At 44.2% G+C, this 19,575-nt stretch overlaps 1 protein-coding gene across 4 annotated transcripts; it reads right to left on the minus strand.

Moving 5' to 3' along the window:
* Positions 1-8,675: 8,675 nt before the first annotated feature.
* Positions 8,676-12,136, minus strand: LOC133158510 (beta-1,4-galactosyltransferase 3-like). 4 transcript variants are annotated; one of them, XM_061285758.1, is made up of 7 exons: positions 11,983-12,136; positions 11,220-11,416; positions 10,910-11,148; positions 10,555-10,745; positions 9,891-10,013; positions 9,441-9,545; positions 8,676-9,370 (listed from the first exon to the last, which is right to left on the minus strand). In XM_061285758.1, exons 2-7 carry the CDS (start codon positions 11,365-11,367, stop codon positions 9,184-9,186), a joined length of 993 nt encoding a protein of 330 aa, XP_061141742.1. In that variant the 5' UTR covers positions 11,368-11,416; positions 11,983-12,136; the 3' UTR covers positions 8,676-9,183. The 4 variants fall into 4 exon arrangements, with proteins under 4 accessions (XP_061141742.1, XP_061141741.1, XP_061141744.1 ...); XM_061285757.1 differs by having other exon boundaries at positions 11,832-12,048; XM_061285760.1 differs by lacking the exon at positions 9,891-10,013 and having other exon boundaries at positions 11,220-12,049.
* Between the last annotated feature and the right edge of the window lie 7,439 nt (positions 12,137-19,575).

Consider the following 19,575-nt stretch of genomic DNA (forward strand, 5'->3'; position numbering starts at 1 on the left):
TGCAGTAGAGGTTGGGAAAAGGCATGTTTACCACTTCGTTGCATCACCTTTCCTTTTAATAACAATAAACGTTTTGGAAGAGAGGAGACTAATTCTCTTAGCTTCTCATGTGGAATTCTTTCCTATTCTTGCTTGATGAACCGCTTAAGTTGATCAACAGACTGGGGTCTTCCCTGTCGTATTTTACGCTTTATAATGCGCCACACATTTTCAATGCGAGACAGGTCTGGACTGCAAGCGGGCCAGGGGAGAACCTGGACTCTTTTACATCGAAGCCACACTGTTGTAACACATGCAGAATGTGGCTTGGCATTATCTTGCTGAAATAAGCAGTGGCATCCATGAAAAAGACGTCGCTTGGACGGCAGTATAAGTTGCTCCAAATTCTGTACCGTTTTTTTCCATGTATAATGCGCAAAATTTAACTAATTTATTGTCCTAAAATCTGGGGTGCGCATTATACATGGGTGCAATTTTCTTTTTTTTTTTTATCCGGATATCCTACGGAGGCCGCCATTACAGATGCGCTTTCTTCTCTGCTGTTCACTTCAAAGACGCTCCATACGTACGAACACAATGCTCTCATATCAGACGCTTGCTCGATCACCTGCTCGTTTGCGGTCACTATGTACCCTACACAAATCTGAAACATTTCTTTGCTATTGAGTTTGCTAGCGCATGCGCAGTGATACTGACCGGCAGAATAACAACAACATCCGGTTGTTCCCAAAGATGATCTTTTTTCTGAAATAATTTTACGTTTACGGACTTAAGTAGGAGTCAAAATTTGGGTGCGTATTATACATGGATACAGGCTTTTTTCCAGCATCAACATGCCATTTTTAGGGTGCGTATTATACATGGGGGCGCATTATACATGGAAAAAAACGGTATGTACTTTTCAGCATTTATGTTGCCTTCACAGAAGTGTAAGTCACCCATGCCATCACAGATGCTGGCTTTTGAACTTTGCCTTGATAACAGTCCGGATGGTCCGCTTCCTCTTTGGTCCGGAGGACACGACGTCCAGTGTTTCCAAAAACAAATTGTAAAGTGGACTCATCAGACCACAAAACACTTTTCCATTGTGCATCAGTCCATTTTACATGAGCTCGGGCCCAGAGAACCTGATGGCGTTTCTGGATATTGTTCATAAACGGCTTTTGCTTTGCATGATAGAGTTTTAACACGCACTTACTGATGTAGTGACGATCTGTATTTACTGACAGTGGTTTTCTGAAGTTTTCCTGAGCCCATTTGGTGATATCCTTTACACACTCATGTCAGTTTTTAAGGCAGTGCCGTCTGAGGGATCGAAGGTCACGGTCATTCATCTCGGTTTTGGCCATGGCGCTTACGTGCAGTGATTTCACCAGATTCTCTGGAACCTTCTGATGATATATGGACCGTAGATGTTGTAATCCCTAAATTCCTTGCAAATTTGCTTTGAGAAATGTCATTCTTAAACTGTTCAACTATTTTCTCACGCAGTTGTGGAGAAAGTGGTGAAGTTGGGAAATTGGGTAAAATGTAAATAAAAACAAAATACAACGATTTGAAAATCCTTCTTGACCCATATTCAATTGAACACACTACAAAGACAACATATTTAATGTTGGAACTGATAAACGTAATTGTTTTTTGCCAAATAATAATTACCGTTTTTTTCCGTGTATAGTGCGCCCCCATGTATAGTACGCACCCCTAAAAATGGCATGCTGATGCTGGAAAAAAGCTTGTACCCATGTATAATACGCACCCAATTTTTATGAATTTTTAAAAAAAAAAAAAAAAATTTTTTTTTTTTTTTTTTTTTTTAAGTCCCAATGATCGTCACACACGCAGGGAGGCAATGGGTCCCATTTTTATAGTCTTTGGTATGGTCTTAACTAGGCTGGATGTAATTTTTTTTGTTGGCGTTGATTTCTCCGACTGCCCGTAAACGCACCACCGCGCTCCGTGCGCGCACGGGACAGCAAACAAGCAGGTGATCGAGCAAGCGTCTGATACGAGAGCATTGCGGTCGCATGGAGCGTGTTTGAAGTGAACAGCAGAGAAGAAAGGAACAAGGCAAAGTGTTGTGAAATAAAATATTACCTGTAATACGGATTTAGGTAGAGAACTGAACTATCGCTCTTTATATAGCTGACGTGTCTTGCGCATCCGTTCTGCGCATCTGTAATGGCGGCCTCCGTATGATATCGGGGTTGAGATCGACATTAAAAAACAAACAATATTTGACAATAACACACCATCAAGGATTGTACCATCGCATCAAACGATGTGTCGTCAATTATGAATTTTACTGACTAAGTGTGTTGGGCAGGATGGCTGAATGCGATGCGCGATTGACAACAAACAAGAAGAAAGGTGATTTCAAGTTTTATTTCGAGGGACATTTTCTTAAAAAAAAAAAAAAAAAAAAAATGTACCCATGTATAATGCGCACCCCAGATTTTAGGACAATAAATTAGCTAAATTTTGCGCATTATACATAGTAAAAAACGGGAACTTAGAATTTCATGGCTGCAACACGTCCAGTAGAAGTTGGCAAAGGTGGCAAAAAATACTGAGAAAGCTGAGAAAAGCAAACACCTATTTGGAACATCCCACATGTGATCAGGCTAATTGGGAACAGGTGGGTACCATGATTGGGTATAAAAGGAGCCTCCCCAAACATGCTCAGTCATTCACAAGCAAGGATTCACCACGCTCTCGCACACACGCAAACCGGATATCATACGGAGGCCGCCATTACAGATGCGCAGAACGGATGCGCAAGACACGTCAGCTATATAAAGAGCGAGAGTTCAGTTCTCTACCTAAATCCGTATTACAGGTAATATTTTATTTCACAACACTTTGCCTTGTTCCTTTCTTCTCTGCTGTTCACTTCAAACACGCTCCATGCGACCGCAATGCTCTCGTATCAGACAAGGCTTGCTCGATCACCTGCTCGTTTGCTGTCTGTCACAATGTATCCTACACAAATCCGAAACATTTGTTGTGGCTCCGAGTCACGACGAGGGGCAAGTTTTGGTTTCCAAGGGTGTTTTTATTCCTCTTCAACGTCTCTCCCATACAGAGCCGCCTCTTTCCCGTGCGCGCACGGAGCGCGGTGGTGCGTTTACGGGCAGTCGGAGAAATCAACAAAAAAAATTACATCCAGCCTAGTTAAGACCATACCAAAGACTATAAAAATGGGACCCATTGCCTCCCTGCGTGTGTGACGATCATTGGGACTTAAAAAAAAAAAAAAAAAATTAAAAATTCATAAAAATTGGGTGCGTATTATACATGGGTACAAGCTTTTTTCCAGCATCAGCATGCCACTTTTAGGGTGCGTATTATACATGGGGGCGCACTATACACGGAAAAAAACGGTACTCATTTTGTGTCAAAGACACACACGATCACAGCAACATGCCGTTTTTTTTCATGTATAATGCGCCCCCATGTATAATACGCACCCTAAAAATGGCATGGCGATGCTGGAAAAAAGCCTGTACCCATGTATAATACGCACCCAAATTATTATTATTATTATTATTATTTTTTTATAAAGTCCCAATGATCGTCACACGCATCTGGGTGTGGTGAAATTTGTCCTCTGCATTTGACCCATCCCCGTGTGATTTTGATCCGTCCCCTGGGGGAGAGGGGAGCAGTGAGCAGCAGCGGCGCCGCGCTCGGGAATCATTTGGTGATATAAGCCCCCAATTCCAACCCTTAATGCTGAGTGCCAAGCAGGGAGGCAATGGGTCCCATTTTTATAGTCTTTGGTATGGTCTTAACTAGGCTGGATGTATTCTTTTTGTTGGCGTTGATTTCTCCGACTGCCCGTAAAGGCACCACCGCGATCAGTTAGGGTAAAATGAAAAGAGAGGAAAGTGGACATGTGAAAAAGGCGGCTCGGCTCCGTATGGCAGAGAAGTTGAAGAGGAATAACAACACCCTTGGAAACCAAAACTTCCCCCTCGTCGTGATTCGGAGCCGCAACAAATGTTTCGGATTTGTGTAGGGTACATTGTGACAGCAAACGAGCAGGTGATCGAGCAAGCGTCTGATACGAGAGCATTGCGTTCGTATGGAGCGTGTTTGAAGTGAACAGCAGAGACTAAAGGAACAAGGCAAAGTGTTGTGATATAAAATATTACCTGTAATACGCATTTTGTTATTTGCTGATTGAAACTGCTAATTAAACTGTGAATTGAAACTAATAGGAAGAAAACTGAACTCTCGCTCTTTATATAGCTGACGTGTCTTGTGCATCCGTTTTGCGCATCGGATCCATAGTGCGCATGCGCAGTTATACTGCCTCCGTATGACGGCCGGTCCGCGATGGAGATTAAAAACCAAACAATATTTGACAATAACACACCATCAAGGATTGCACCATCGCATCAAACGATGTGTCGTCAATTATGAATTTTACTGACTAAGTGTGTTGGGCAGGATGGCTGAATGCGATGCGCGATTGACAACAAACAAGAAGAAAGGTGATTTCAAGTTTTATTTCGAGGGAGATTTGTCATGTCTCGTCCCCAGTTATATACTAATCTGTGTAATAACTACGAGGCTGACGTCAGCGGCGCACGCGCGGCGTTGTTGACAAAGGACGAGGAATTTGATGGATGGATTTAATGATTTGGAGTGACACAGATGGTTGTACTGTTGTTTATATGAGCAAGCGTTCGTATGGAGCGTGTTTGAAGTGGACAGCAGAGACGAAAGGAACAAGGCAAAGTGTTGTGAAATAAAATATTACCTGTAATACGCATTTTGTTATTTGCTGATTGTATTAAATAGCTGACGTGTCTTGCGCATCCGTTCTGCGCATCAGATCCATAGTGCGCATGCGCAATGATACTGCCTCCGTCCAGTCCGCGATGGAGATTAAAAAACAAACAATATTTGACAATAACACAGGTTTCTGTCCCTGTCTTTGGTAATGTCACCCTGTCTTTTTGTTCCACGTCTTTGTTGGTCAGTCCTGTTGTTGGTTTTGTTAGAGAGTTATGTTAGTTTACCAAGTCAGTGTTTTGAGTTCCTCCAACGAACCCTGGTCCAAGCTGCACTTGGTCGCCCTGCTCCTTTCCTTTCCACACTCCATCCGTGACAAGATTTTCTTCAAAAAAAAAAATAATAATTGTACCCATATATAATGCGCACCCCAGATTTTAGGACAATAAATCAGTTAAATATTGTGCATTAAACATGGAAAAAAACGGTACTCAGTCGATACCAGCAACCTTTGACTTACCGCTGCGCACAAGCTCCAACAATCGCGATAAGCTGAGGTAACTCACGCGAGACGTAACTTCCCAACATTTTAACATCAACATAGGAACCTTTCTAACAGCTATTTTTGTCTTGTTTGTGACAGCGGTTCGTTTTGGCCTGGGGAGTTGAGTTCAGCATTTGCTTTAAAGATATCTGGCGTATAATAAGTTCAGCATTCGCTTTAAAGATATCTGGCATATAATGTGAATGGGTATAATGTCTAGACCAGGGGTGGGCAAACTTTTTGACTCGCGGGCCGAACTGGGTTCTAAATTTGGACCGGAGGGCCGGACCAGGAGCAGATGGACGTAGGCGTTGTGTGAAGTCATATAAGCGACCCGTCAAGGTCATTGCATAAAAGATCTTGGCCTTTAGTAGGCAGTAAAGCATGGATATTCCAAACAAGTTTTTTTGAAAACAAATGCATTTATTAACAGCATTAAAAAAAAAATAATTCACTAAAAAACTGCTATCAGTGATTCTCATAAAATACGACACTGTTATTATGAATAACAATCTCCATCACTTCAATGCCTGCAGGTCAGATTAATGAAAGATGTTTAGTTTATGAGATCACATCAAACGGCAAACATTCTGACCAAATATATCATCTTGAAGAATCGGTGAAAGCATACATCCAAATAAAGTCATCAAAACAGCAACACGGTGAGGGGTATCTGAAAATCAGAGCAGAGTTTTAACTCGCAAACACCTGGTAACAGAGGTGAGGAAACGGGAAACACTTCCTTAAAGTAAGCCTTAAGAACTTTACAGGTTAAGATTAGTCGCAAATAGGTGGTGCATCAATGTCCTTCAGCATCCTGCATTGTTTGAAAATGAGAATGGTCGCTAGTTTCAATGTGTACAAATCATATTCAAAATGCATTTTTTTACAATAAACTTGAGAGCCTCCCGTTCATTTTCAGTGGGAACAGTGTTGTTGGTGTCCCTTTTTTGCTAGTGCGTCATAGTCTGGAGTAAAATTTGTTGTGGCAATTCTTAGGCGAGATCCAAGGTGTTGGTCCGTTTACCTTGATCTGTGACGGGTTGATGTTGATGTGGCTGAACGTCACGTCGCGTACGTCGAGCCAAATTGGCCACTCTTTTTTAAACACTCGGCACTCACTTCTTTTTTTCGGGCCACTCATTTTAATGGAAGGATTCCAGGGGAAGGTTTGTGGGTGGCTTTAGCGCAAAACTGCATCTGAAAGCTCAGCGCGCGAATTATAAGAATGCTGTCGTCAAAGCCCACGCTCTAAATTCGGGACTGATACAAATAGAGCGAGAGTGCGCCAAGTCCGTACTACTGAGTACGTACACGCACTTGTGGGTGTGCACAGAGCTTTCTGACACAGCTTCCGGTAGTAAATGCGCAGGCGAGCGCTTCGCCATCTACTGGGAAAACGCAGTCATTGCAGGCAAAATGACCAAAAATAAAAAGTTTAATAATACAATTTGTTCAGGGTTGGCGGGCCGGATTAAACGGTCCCGTGGGCCGGATGTGGCCCGCGGGCCGTGGTTTGCCCACCACTGGTCTAGACCCCGAATGTAAGATGACCCCCACTTTTTGTGTCCAGTTGTAGACCTACAACAACTTCAAGTTGTATCTTCACCATTACAATCCTTCCCATCTTTTTGGTATCCACCACCGGTATCATTGTCAATCCCTGAACACTCGCAACCAGACGTAAATGATGTTCTTGTCCTGGGGGTTTCTCACAAGTCTGTAATTTCCGATAGTCGGGTCACGAGTGCCGTTCAAAATTGAGTGAAACGCGTGCATTCTGTCATGTCCTGGAAGAGCAACTAATTTGGGATGGGCGCCGTGGCGAGGCCCGGAGGAGGTGGCAGCGGCGTGGGTGGTACGGGCGTGCTGACCACTCACACCAGGGGTGTCCAAACTACGGCCCGCGGCCCAACTGCGGCCCGCGGTCCATTTTTTATTGGCCCGCAGCAAATTCTGAAAACATAATTGAATATGGCCCGCACAAGAAGCTTGAGCTCAACTCTGTTACACTTCTCAGTTTCAACACTAGATGGAGCCCGCCACACAAATGAAATCAAGCGAAGCGTTCGACGTCCCTTAGCCCCCCCATCCCCCCCGGAAGAGAAGCGAGCGCGCAGCGTTCGACGTCCCATTAGCACAACAACCAACCCCCCCGGAAGTGAAGCGAGCGCGCAGCGTTCGACGTCCCATTAGCAGTGTTTTCCATTCATGTGTCCAAGAGTGATGAAAAGTTGACCTTTGCTGAGTTTCAAGACAAAGCTGCGGAGCTATGAGCGCACCGAGAAGTTCAAGACTGTGTCCACAAAGGAGGACAGCATCACGAGAGTGAGAGGAAGATCTGGTGGGGATGTGAGACTGACCACACGTTTGCATTCAAGGTGAGCCAGGTGGACGGAGACTCTGTCAGCACATCCAAGAGGAGAAGTCTTGTGGTTGACACAGGGGCCACATTCCACATTGTAACTGGCCTTCACGAAGACAAAGGACGAGACATATAATGGAAAATCCACTTTCTTTCAGCTGTTCATTTTATTGTGTACTTGGAGTCTTCAAGATTGTAGAAAAGTGTAATTTATCCCTCCATGTGCTGCAGAGATACTTTTATGATCTGTTTGGGGCTATTTTTTACTCTCTTCTGTTTTCTCTGTTTTCTATTAGCTACTTTTATCTATTGCATCACATCTGTTGGGGTGGGACTACCAAACATGGTAAGGGTGTGGCCAAACGGTTTCGCAAGTCCACCATTTTTATTACTCTGAGAGACTTTTGTAGTCAAACAACTCAAGGATACCGAAGTTCCATTGTTGGATGCATCAATCCACACAACTCATTGCACTGTGCCCCACCATCAGCACCTCAAAGAAGTGCCCGGTCGAATTAAAATTTTCAAGCAGTGTTCCCACGTCTGTGGGCAAAGCCGTGAAACGGTGTTTCAGAATTTTTTTGTCACCATAGAATAGGATTCACCAAAAGACTTTGTTTCATTGATGGTTCAGTTCCTTCTATCTATGGAAAAGACGGCCACAGTAAAGCAGTAAGCTTGCAAAATATTAAACTGTATTTCATTTTAATAATTTTGTGTCTCTGTGCACTAATTTTCATAGCATTAGCCTCAATCTTACTGCTGATTTTAGAGCTGTGCGCTGTGTTTCTACTTCTTGTGGTTGTATTTTGAATGGTTATATCAGATGAATTGCATCAAAGGTGTTGCATTATTCTTGCGGAACACAATATTGTGTTAAATGCATCCGTTAGATTCTTGCTAACGCTAGCATTAGCTTACTGGTTAACTTGACTGCAGTGCTTGTTTACAAGACGTGTTCATAGATATTGTGAGGAGATTTGTTTTGTTACGTGTTATCTATGGTTATATGGACAAGTCATCTGCGTTGACATCTTTTAATAAATCAATAAGTTTGTGATACAGGTAAACGCTACCTCAACCAAAAAACTACAAATATGTCTACCGGAAAGGGAGGCGCACATCTTTTAGCCTGGAGGAATTGCGGTGTGAAGTATCTCATTTGCATTTAAAAATACCGCACCAAAACAGCTTGCTCTGAGCCGCACCTCTGAACAAGTAGAAAAGAGGGACCTGTGATGGTATCAAAATGAGGAATTCAGACAAAAGCATCGCAGTTCCACTTTATGTAGACCACAACTGAATGAGTAAAATGTGAAACAGAAGAATTTATTACTGTGACACGTAATCTTTAAAAGGCTCATTCCTGTTTTTTTTCCCGACTTAATTGTATTTGTTTTGCAATGGGAACAAAGTACTCTTCACTATTTGTTTGTTTTGAGGGTGAATATTCATCAAGATAAAACAAAATTGCAGGATCCTGTGCACCAGAGTGGGTTCTACTCGCCTATGTTAATAATCAAGTCATCAGTCAATCAGGTGAAGTGGCTGTTTTGTCTGGTGTCGTTTCCTCCTGAACCCAGGGGCGGGGCTTTTCTCCGACGTTGATGGCGAGGCGAGTGTAGAGAGGCTCCTGCTCTTTGGAGAGGAGTTTGTATGTCAGAGAGTTGAGGCCGTCCACGTACCAGGCCAGCGCAGTTCTATTCCGCAGTACAAAGCTGTAGAGTTCAAATAGTTTTATGTCAATCAATGAAATGAGCAGCATATTTCGTGACAAGGGCTACTCACTTATACGGGTTTTCCTCATTCCCTCTGTCTCTGTGATGCTTGATCATTTTGTAACGAGCAATGGCCAGTGGGGGGCGCATCACCTTCATGCCCGCCAGAGCCACTCTGCAGTGGAAAAAAGCATACATTCATAAAACAAACATAAAAAGAGCGCAAATAGCTTGCCCGTAGTGCAGTGGGCCCCCCTAGTATGGGATTGGGGATGAGAAGGCCACCGGATGGAGGGCAACAAATGTAGAAAGTAATAATAATAATAATAGTAATAATAGTGTGGGCCGACAAAAATGATAGCCTATTTATCTCTTTGCAAGGTGGTGTAGTGGGGGTGAGGTCGGGAAAGGGGGGCGGGGCAACTGCCAGCTTTGGGAGGGCCCAAGCTTCCAAAAGGTGGAGAACCCCTGCCATATTAAAGTTCCAACGGTGGGCGCTGCTACCATGAGATCATTTTACCTTTGCCACAAATCGTCATCCTCTTTCCCCCAGCCCCAATACTGGTTGGAGAAGCCGTTCATCTTCCTGTACTGGTCTGGAGTCACTGCGACAACGCCACCAAAATATTGCCGGTAAGGAAGCCTGCGACGGGGACACGGCCCAGTTGTGACCTGAGGGCCAAGCCCTTCAACATGCACACACACACAAACACCAACTACAGATCGCTCTTATTGACATTGGCATCGCACTCCAAGGAAATGTGCTGACTTCTCTCCCGACCGCCTTTCCTTTTAGGGCCACCAATTTGAAGTCATCAAGAGCTCTTTGAAGGTTGTACCTTGACCAACGCCCTTTCAGTAATCCTTGTAAACCACAGCAGCGCTGCGGGAAAACGCTTGGGAAAAACAGACCTATAGCTTGAGGGGTGCGCCAGCTGAGCTGTATGACGCCGACGCATCTCGGAAATGTCGCATATGTCCTTCCGGACATGGAAAGGCTGCCAGGTGGGATGCATCTGTGGGGACGATCACTAGCGTGATGCGATGCCAACAGAGGACGGTGCCTGAGCCTTCCCAGACGCTCATCGTAGAGGCAAGTGGTGACCACGCAGCAGACTTGGATTGTCCGGCGGTTTGCCTACTTAACAGGGCATTAATGCACGCAGCAGACTCAAGGCGCCTACCTGTAATGAAACTTGTCGATGGCCACAGCCAGGTGTGTGGGATTGCACTTGTCGCAGGTGTACAGATTGCGGTCGTTCTCGGCCAACAGGTCCACATCGTGGATGACGATGCAGCTCCAGTCTTCATCCCGGAGAACTTCCCGGATGCCAGCGTTGAGCAGTTTGCCTTTGTTGAAGGTGCCGTCACCCCACTGAAAGACAGCCCAAATCACAGCCGTCTTCGCACCCCTCCCGCATAATGATTTTTTTTGTGAGACACAAGATGCAAGTCTGGTGATTGGAGTCCTTGCTGGGGACGGGGCAAAGCGGCTTTCGTTTTTGAGCTCGGTCGGACTTGAGCGCAGGCTCTCCTCACCTGCTCCACGACGTAGATCCTGTAGTGGATCTGCTGCCTCTGCAGGAAAGGGTGCAGGTGGCACAGGAGAGCGCGGAGGTGCATCGCTCGCTTCCGGTACGGCACCACGACGGCGACACGGTGCTGAGCTTCGCAGTCCGGGGGGTGGTAGAGTCCGCCCGGCAGCACCGACGCGCTCCTCTTTCCAATCTCCTCCAAAGTGGGAGGCGTTGAGGAGAGATTGACGGGCCTTGGCCCAACTGCTCAGGGCAAAGCAAACGGTGGGACACGAGCCTTCCAACAGCAGGTGGGGTTTTGATGTGCCTCTCACCCAACAGCGGCGACTCTGCACGGCAGCCAGCTAGCGGACGAGGCGCCGCCCAGAAGGCACAGCGCAGCACCAATGTCACGGCGGCCGTCAAGCCCACCAGCGAGGCCAAACCACTCGGCCACTTCCCGAGGCGTCGGTGGCATTCCATTGGAAGGAAGACGGAGGGCAGCGAGCAAATGGCGCGAGCGGAGGCACGGCTGTGCGCCAGGACAGCAAGCGTCGGTTAGCAAACATCAAGTTCAGAAAGTCAGCCAGGCAGGAACAACCCACACACAAATGCCACGTTGACTAACATTTTAAAAGTCAATCACCCAGGTTGGCCAGGAGATAGCTGGGCTAACAAATGCGCACATGCGCACACACGCACACACGCACACACACACACACACGCACACACACGCACACACGCACACACGCACACACACACAGTGTTTTGTGAAGCGTTTTGCCTACATCCTGATTTCTGTTTTTTTTTTCTTTGTTTGCAATGTTTGCTTGTTTTTGAAAAGCAGCAGGCCAGCCAATCACAGGACATACACAAACAACCATTCACACAATCACAAGAAGAAGTCAAAAGGAAAAAAAACATTAGTCATAGTGAAAATGACAAACTTGTGTGAAGAACCGCTTGAGTCAGACTCGTTGTACAAGTTCCAAGCGCAGCAAAACTAGCAAATGATGAGGATTTCTCCAAACTGGTCATTTCTCACGAGGCCATTTTTGCTTTGTCTGAAAGGAGCGGTAACAAAGAGTCGTCACTTACCGAGTTTCAAACAAGCAAGTGTTCAGGCAGCCAGGTGAGCCGGATCACCACAACACGACAACGATGACGTTGGACTTGCTTTGGAGTGGGTGGAGCCATCCGCAAAGCAGCTCCATCATTCCAAGCGTTCAAAGTCGTCCTGTAGCGCTTGTCCACATGCTTTCTTTCCAAGAAAGGCACAACAGCCATGCGGAGAAATGTCTATTTACAACAGTGGTACTGAACCTGGGTTCGAACGAACCCTAGGGGTTCGGTTAGTCGGTCTCAGGGGTTCGGCAGAGCCTCCACTGTGGAGGTCCGAACATAGCTAATTTATGGTGTAAATTTGTGATGATGATGCATATCTGAACTGGTCCCGCAAAGGCAAAAGCAGAAGTCACACTGATTTGCAGGTGTGTAATTTGTTGTGAGTTCATGCATTGTATTGGTTTTGTTCTTTGAACAAGGTGATGTTCATGCACGGCTCATTTTGTGCACCAGTAAAAAACATCGATGTCTTGAATTTGATATTGAATTTGATATTGAAAAAAATTTGTTTCGTTTAAATTAAATTCAAAATTGTTCTGTACCTCCAACGAGGTTAAGAACAATCGTTTGACAGTTATTTTTCTACATCCAGGTGGCCTGTTGGCCCCTCTCCCCAATTTGCAAAAGCGCTCGGTCAACTGTTTGGCAACTCTTTTCTCTTGGAAGAAATATTCACGTCCTGATCCATTTGTTTTGCACCGCGTGTGCTCATTCCACTTTGTTGCTACATGCTGAAGTCAGGGGCCATTTTGCTCGTCTCCAAATCAGGATTATGCTGAACGGGCACGAAACTCGTGTCGTTGGGGCTCCCCGAGATTATGTGGCCTTTTAACTTTCCAGCAAGCAGACAAAGAGGGCAATGGAATCATCACGTGCTTCTAATTGGGCTGAAAACATGACGATTGTGCTGATAAACTTGTTCTTCATGTTCGTACAAGCATGTGATGCGGGTTGTGAGATCCTGATTTGATTATCTAAACAGTAATGTTTGAAGTTGGGTGTGTCAAGTCCCCCTTGTAGTTGAATTCCTCGAGGGCAGGGAGGGGAGGGGAGGGGCGAGCACACCACGGAAACCATGACAACAGACACATAGTGGAACGGCTGGGGACGAGACATGACACTTTTAACTCGGGAGTGGGTCTTCCTTTACTGATGACCTCTTGCTTCGACCGAAAATCCATTGAAAATCGTTTGGATATGTAATTCTCCATTGTAAAACAAAATGTAAAAACGGGGAAAAACAAAAAACAAATGTAAAACAAAATAAATGGACGACTGCTCCTCAGTTGTTCACTGTAAATTTGAACTGGAGATCACTTATTCTACAGGTGGGCGCATGAAGCATCCCGGGATCACTCGCACCCCCTGCCATAAGGCTGGAGAACCTTTTTTTTGTTTCCTCTGTAAGGTCTCTTTTCATAGCCGTTTTGTTCATCTAAAGAAACACGACGTTACAGACAGACGCCAAAAAAACTCTAGATATTATGTACATTAGCTTAACTACGGAAATTAGTTAATATAGGCACAGTGTTTGAACACTAAGACAGCGACATAGAGACAGACAGCAGTTCAGTCTACTCAGTGCTTCTCAATTATTTTCTGTTACGCCCCCGTTTCGCGCCCCCCACTCTCCGCCGCCACTGTAAATAGCATAATTTTTCTCTAAAATTATTATCGGTACACCTCTGCATAACATGGTATCCTTGTTAACAGTAAAGAAAATAAAAAATAAAGTAATATAGATCAACTTACAAAAAAGAATAACTTTATTATTGATTCATTGGAATCAACCTCCCATCTATCCAAGACTTGTACCTGTCCAGGACCAGTGCAACGAACATCTCTACAGACCCTTCTCACCCAGGTTGCAGTCTGTTTGAACTACTCCCCTCCGGACGGCGTTATAGAGCTCGGTACGCCAAAACCAGCAGACACAGAGACAGCTTCTTCCCCCAGGCTGTTGCTCTGATGAACTCACACCACTCTTAGAGTCTCAGTCATTACTGTGCAATAACATATTGCTCTTCACACCTTTTTTGAATTTGTCTACACTGTTTTTGTCAGGCTTCGGATGAGGAAATGGAAATGGAGCAGGGCGACCATGTACAGCTTGGACCAGGGTTTATTGGAAGAACTGAAAATACATACTTGGTACACTAACCTAACTCACTGACAAAACAAGACTGACTGAAAAAGACGTGAAACAAAAAGACATCATGACGTTAACACAACTATAACTAGACTGACTGACCAGGACTTGAGACAAGAAAACAATAGGACCTGACGACGACAACACACGCAACAACTGACAAGCAATGATCCGACGGTGAGCGAGGGGCAGACAGGACTTAATTACAAAACACGAAATACGAGGCAGGTGAACGCGGTTACATTGATTGAGGTGACACAGGAAGGGAGGGGCGACGCGAACAGAAACCATGGCAACCTAGCAAAACTGGGGACAAGACATGACAGAAGCGCACATGATCCACGGACATGAGCACACAGACGGACAAAACAATGACAACATGGACGTGATCGGGGACGAATCATGACAGTTTTTGCCATTTTTCACATGTCCTGAGTGTTGTTAGTCACCTAAATGTTGAACAGAGGGTGTGTTTTACCGAAGTCAAATTCCTTGTTTGGCACGCTCAAACATGGCGAATAAAAATCTCTTGAAAAAACTCTTGAATCTTTATTAACACTGTTTATGTCTGTAACAGAGAAGACTTAAAGTCAATTTGCCTGAAACCTTTTTTTTTAAACAAATCACATCCTTATTTAAACTGTAAACACTGGATCAAGGTACATTTTTTGACCATATGTTATTGAAAAATAAAACTAAATAAAATCAATAAATAACAATGAATACAATTAATCTGCAACATTAACTCAGGAGTACAATATGACAAACAATTTGACCAAAAAAACAAAGATTAAAACAATGTGTGCTGATTTTTTTTGTAAATCAAAATGAGTAAGTCAAGGTGAATGGCTACAATGAGCACGTTTTGCAGTGCACAGCTTTTTAAAGCGGGGTTTGTAGCTTGATACTGCAACTCTCAGCTTCTTCTCAATGTTTAGCTGGGACCTGTACTTGCTCTTTAGAACAGCAACAGCAGCGAATCCAGTCACACAAAGATAAGATGTTGATGTTGAAGAAGAATGCCCATAGCCCTCTGGCCTAAGAGTGGATACTGCCTCTCTACATTCAGCCAGAATTCACTCAGTGTCTGTGATGTGAACCTCAGTCTCAATGTGGAGTCAGACGTCATATCAATGAACTGGTCCTCTTCTGCAGAGCTGAAACCAGTTGGAGCTGGTGCGTTGAAAGGATCTCTCACCCAATCATAGTGGGAACTGTTTTCGGGGAAGTACTTTTTAAAGAATCCCATCAGTGAAGAAATATGCTCCTTAATATGTATGGAGAATCACTGACTGTTAGAGTGATGCTCACTCTAACTTATTTTGCAAGAACCACACGCGAGACAATTAAGTCATTTTAGACACCTGCAGATGGAGAGTCCATTCGTCACTGTGCGTACAGCAATGATCGAATGGAGGTCTGACTCTGGCCTCCCACAAGAGCCTTTTTATTAAGAGAAACAAGGTGGGGGTGAGAGTGGACTGGATGCAGAAGAGAAAGCCCTTGACCTCTAGTCAAAACATAGCAAGGGAATGTTTTACGACGTTGTGTAGGATGGGACAAGCGAGGTTATTTATAGGGGTGTAAATCGCGGGTTTTGTCACGATACGATATCATATTGATACAAAGAACTACGATACGATATTTGCCGATATCTTAAAGCCTGCTGCGATTCATTCACGATATATTGCGATATAGTGCTCTCCGATCGATATATTTTTTTTTTTAATAAAAAATATAGAAAAATATCCTGATATATAACAGTTCATACGCAAAATCAACAAGGTACTGCAAACTCTTTATTTAGGAAATTACAAGAGTATTGTAGTATACAAAGTGCTTATTTTAACACTGAACTTTGATGTCGTGTTTTTTCTTTAAATGTGCGGCGAGATTTGTGCTCCCTGAATATTTGATCACCGCATGGCAGGATTTACAAACTGCACGTGTCTTGTCTGTTGAGCCATCTTTTCTTTGGAATCCCAAGTGCTGACGAATGACTTGAAGCCTAAAGGGGAGCAAATTTCCTCGTCTTTTTGGACACTAGCCGTAGCACCAGCCCAGGAGCCGCGTACTAGTTGTCGACTCCCCTTTCACGTGCCTGCTTTGCTCACAACACAACAACGCCGCGCGCACTGCTCCCGGAAAGAGGAAGCAAGCAACAATGAACTGGATTTAAAAATAAAGTCGCGTCTAATGTCCGAGGTCAAACACGGCGATATAAATCGATGTTTACGTTTAGCATCGATGCCAATAAATCGTAGAGCATTATATCGATTAATCGATGTGTATCGATGAATCGTTACACCCCTAGTTATTTATTACTGGTTACACACCAACATAAGCATAAAACTAATCTAGCTAGGTTAGTTATTACTGGTTACATACATTCCAACATAATCATACGATCAAGATAGTTTGGAAAACCCTGACACTGACTATCATCATAGTCAGTAGTGTCAACAGATTCATGCAGGTTCTTGAATGATTCAGTTTTCCTTCATCAAGTCGCCTGCCCCACATTGCTAGCTTTCAAGTGAAAGAGCTGATCTTGTCTGTGACCTGAGGGAGGTGTTTATCTTTCCCTTGAAGCTGTAGATTTACCGTGTTTTCCCATGCATAATGCGCAAAATCAAACTAATTTATTGTCCTAAAATCTGGGGTGCGCATTATGCATGGGTACAACAATTTTTTAAGAAAATCTCCCTCGAAATAAAACTTGAAATCACACCTTTCTTCTTGTTTGTTGTCAATCGTGCATCGCATTCATCCATCCAGCCCAACACACTGAGTCAGTAAAATTCATAATTGACAACACATCGTTTGATGCGATGGTGCAATCCTTGATGGTGTGTTATTGTCAAATATTGTTTGGTTTTTAATCTCCATCGCAGACCGGATATAATACGGAGGCCGCCATGACAGTATGCGCAGAACGGATCCGCAAGACACGTCAGCTATATAAAGAGCAAGAGTTCAGTTCTCTACCTATTAGTTTCAATTCACAGTTTAATTAGCAGTTTCAATCAGCAAATAACAAAATGCGTATTACAGGTAATATTTTATTTCACAACACTTTGCCTTGTTCCTTTCTTCTCTGCTGTTCACTTCAAAGACGCTCCATACGAACACAATGCTCTCGTATCAGACGCTTGCTAGATCACCTGCTCGTTTGCTGTCACAATGTACCCTACACAAATCCGAAAGATTTCTTCGCTATCGAGTTTGCTAGCGCATGCGCAGTGATACTGACCGCCAGAATAACATCCGGTTGTTCCCAAAGATAATCTTTTTTCTGAAATAAGTTTAAGTTTACGGACTTAAGTAAGAGTCAAAATTTGGGTGCGTATTATACATGGGTCCAGGCTTTTATCCAGCATCGACATGCCATTTTTAGGGTGCGTATTATGCACGGGGGCGCATTTTGCATGGAAAAACACGGTAGTTCATTTAGCTTTTCAAATATGTCACTCAGGTAGGCCAGTTTTGCAAGGAAGTTCTCATTACTAAATTTTTCTGCGACTTCATGCTTGTGCTACTGTTCCAAAAACATTCTTATCTGCTCTCTGAGCTCAAAAACTCAAAAACAAGACTTTTCCTCTTGACAGCCACCTTGCTTCACTGTGAAACAGCACAGCTTGATGTTCAGATCCCATCTCACAGATAGCAGAGAAGACTCTCGTTTTTAGTGGTCTAGTGTTTATAAAATTGACAACACGTACAATGTCACTCATGACCTCACTTAATTCAGAGGAAAGTTTCCTTGATGCCAGAGCTTCTCTGTGTATAAAACAGTGTGTCCACTCAACATTAGGTGATGCCTTCTTGATGAGTGCCCGAAGTCCTTTTTTCATTCCTGCCATGGTCTGTGCACTATCACTGCAAACACCAATGCAGTTCTCCCACTTAAGCCCATTCTCAGTCAGAAAGCAGTCCAGCATTTTGAATAGCTCTTCAGCTGTGACTCTGTCCCTGACATATTTACAAAAAAGTTGATCCTCGCACGGGGAGTTTGTCATGTCAAAACGTACATAAAGCAATGAACAAACAGTCTTTGTTGCTCTCAGTTGCTTCATCAAACTGTAAGGCAAAACGTTTGTCTTTGAGTTTCTCTACCAGCTGTTCTTTGAGATGGTTGGCAATGTCATTTATACGTCTGGCGACTGTCATTGGACAGAGGGACAGTTTTTAATTTTGCAGCGCTTGCGTCGTCCAGCATGACAGAGACATGTCTAATGCTGCAGGCAATATGAGCACCTCTGCTGTGGTGTGGGGTTTTTTGCACTGCGCAATTTGGTATGCCACTTTATACGATGCTCACAGTACTCGCTGGTTTACTGAAGTTCCACTGATAAAGCGGGACGATTGTTGGAGATATTCGGCACGTTTTCACTGAAAAAAACTCAGGCGGCTTATCAGCGTGATTGGGGTGTAATGTCTGTAAGTGCCACCTTAATTTTCTCTGCTTCATGCGGTCTGCTGCCAACATTTTTAGACACAGTAAACATACCGGTCTTTCCTCGTCTCCCACCGTAGTAACAGTGAAGCCAAGCGCTACATACGCTTTGTCATATTTCCTCATCTTGGCTTTCGGGAGACTTACGCTTGTCTCATTATCTGCGTCCTTCTCCGCCTTTCTTTTCATCCCTGTCAAATATTTTTCCATTGTGTTGCTGAAGAGTTTGTTCGTTGAACTTTTACATCTCCTGTTCTGTGCTGTGTGCCAGTGCCGGCTCTACACAGGGGCAAGAGGGGGCAACGCCCCCTCAAACAGATGTCCTGCCCCCTCGAATCAAACTTTTAGAAGTGAAAAATCCGCTGATAGAAACACACGTAAATCAGGGGGGCTGACTTCATGTCGGTGCAGTGTGTGACCTCACACAGCCTGCTGTCAGGACTCCGCGCCCCTCCGTAAACATCCAATCACTGTGAGTATGCAAATGAGGCAAGACGCAGCCAGAGAGTGTCAACTTACAGTCAGCGCGGTAGGAGTTGGAAGAAGCAGTAAAAACTCCACCAAACTCGTCGTAATGACCCGTGATATAACTAATGATTAACGACAACTCAAATAATAGTTAATATAACATTCATATTATATGTCCCCCCCCCCCCTGAGAGATTGCCACCTCAGTCAGGGGGTTTGCGTGCCTCAGTGACCCTAAGAGCAATACCAGCAGAAGCTTTAATCTTCAGGTGGGACATCCAAGCTGGACAGGTCTTAGTGTAGAGGCCTGACAGAGTGCAATCCACTTCTTCAGGTTGAGATCTGGACACACAGCTAACAACTGCCGTGAAGAAAACACTAACAGTGTTAAAAATTTGTAAAAAAAAAAAAAAAGAACATGCCCTCTTCACATTTCTGACTGCCCCCTCTCATGTGCATTCCTAGAACCGGCCCTGCTGTGTGCTCTTGTTTG

Source organism: Syngnathus typhle, linkage group LG8, assembly GCF_033458585.1.
Source record: "Syngnathus typhle isolate RoL2023-S1 ecotype Sweden linkage group LG8, RoL_Styp_1.0, whole genome shotgun sequence".
NCBI classification, from domain to species: Eukaryota; Metazoa; Chordata; class Actinopteri; order Syngnathiformes; family Syngnathidae; genus Syngnathus; species Syngnathus typhle.

What these genes read in the sequence shown, in the direction of transcription:
- LOC133158510 (XM_061285758.1), bottom strand. Translation starts at nt 11,367, where the DNA reads ATGGAATGCCACCGACGCCTCGGGAAGTGGCCGAGTGGTTTGGCCTCG. An exon ending in TGCAGAGTCGCCGCTGTTGG is followed by an intron (nt 11,149 to 11,219) that starts GTGAGAGGCACA and finishes TGCCCTGAGCAG; the next exon opens with TTGGGCCAAGGCCCGTCAAT. An exon ending in GGATCTACGTCGTGGAGCAG is followed by an intron (nt 10,746 to 10,909) that starts GTGAGGAGAGCC and finishes GCTGTCTTTCAG; the next exon opens with TGGGGTGACGGCACCTTCAA.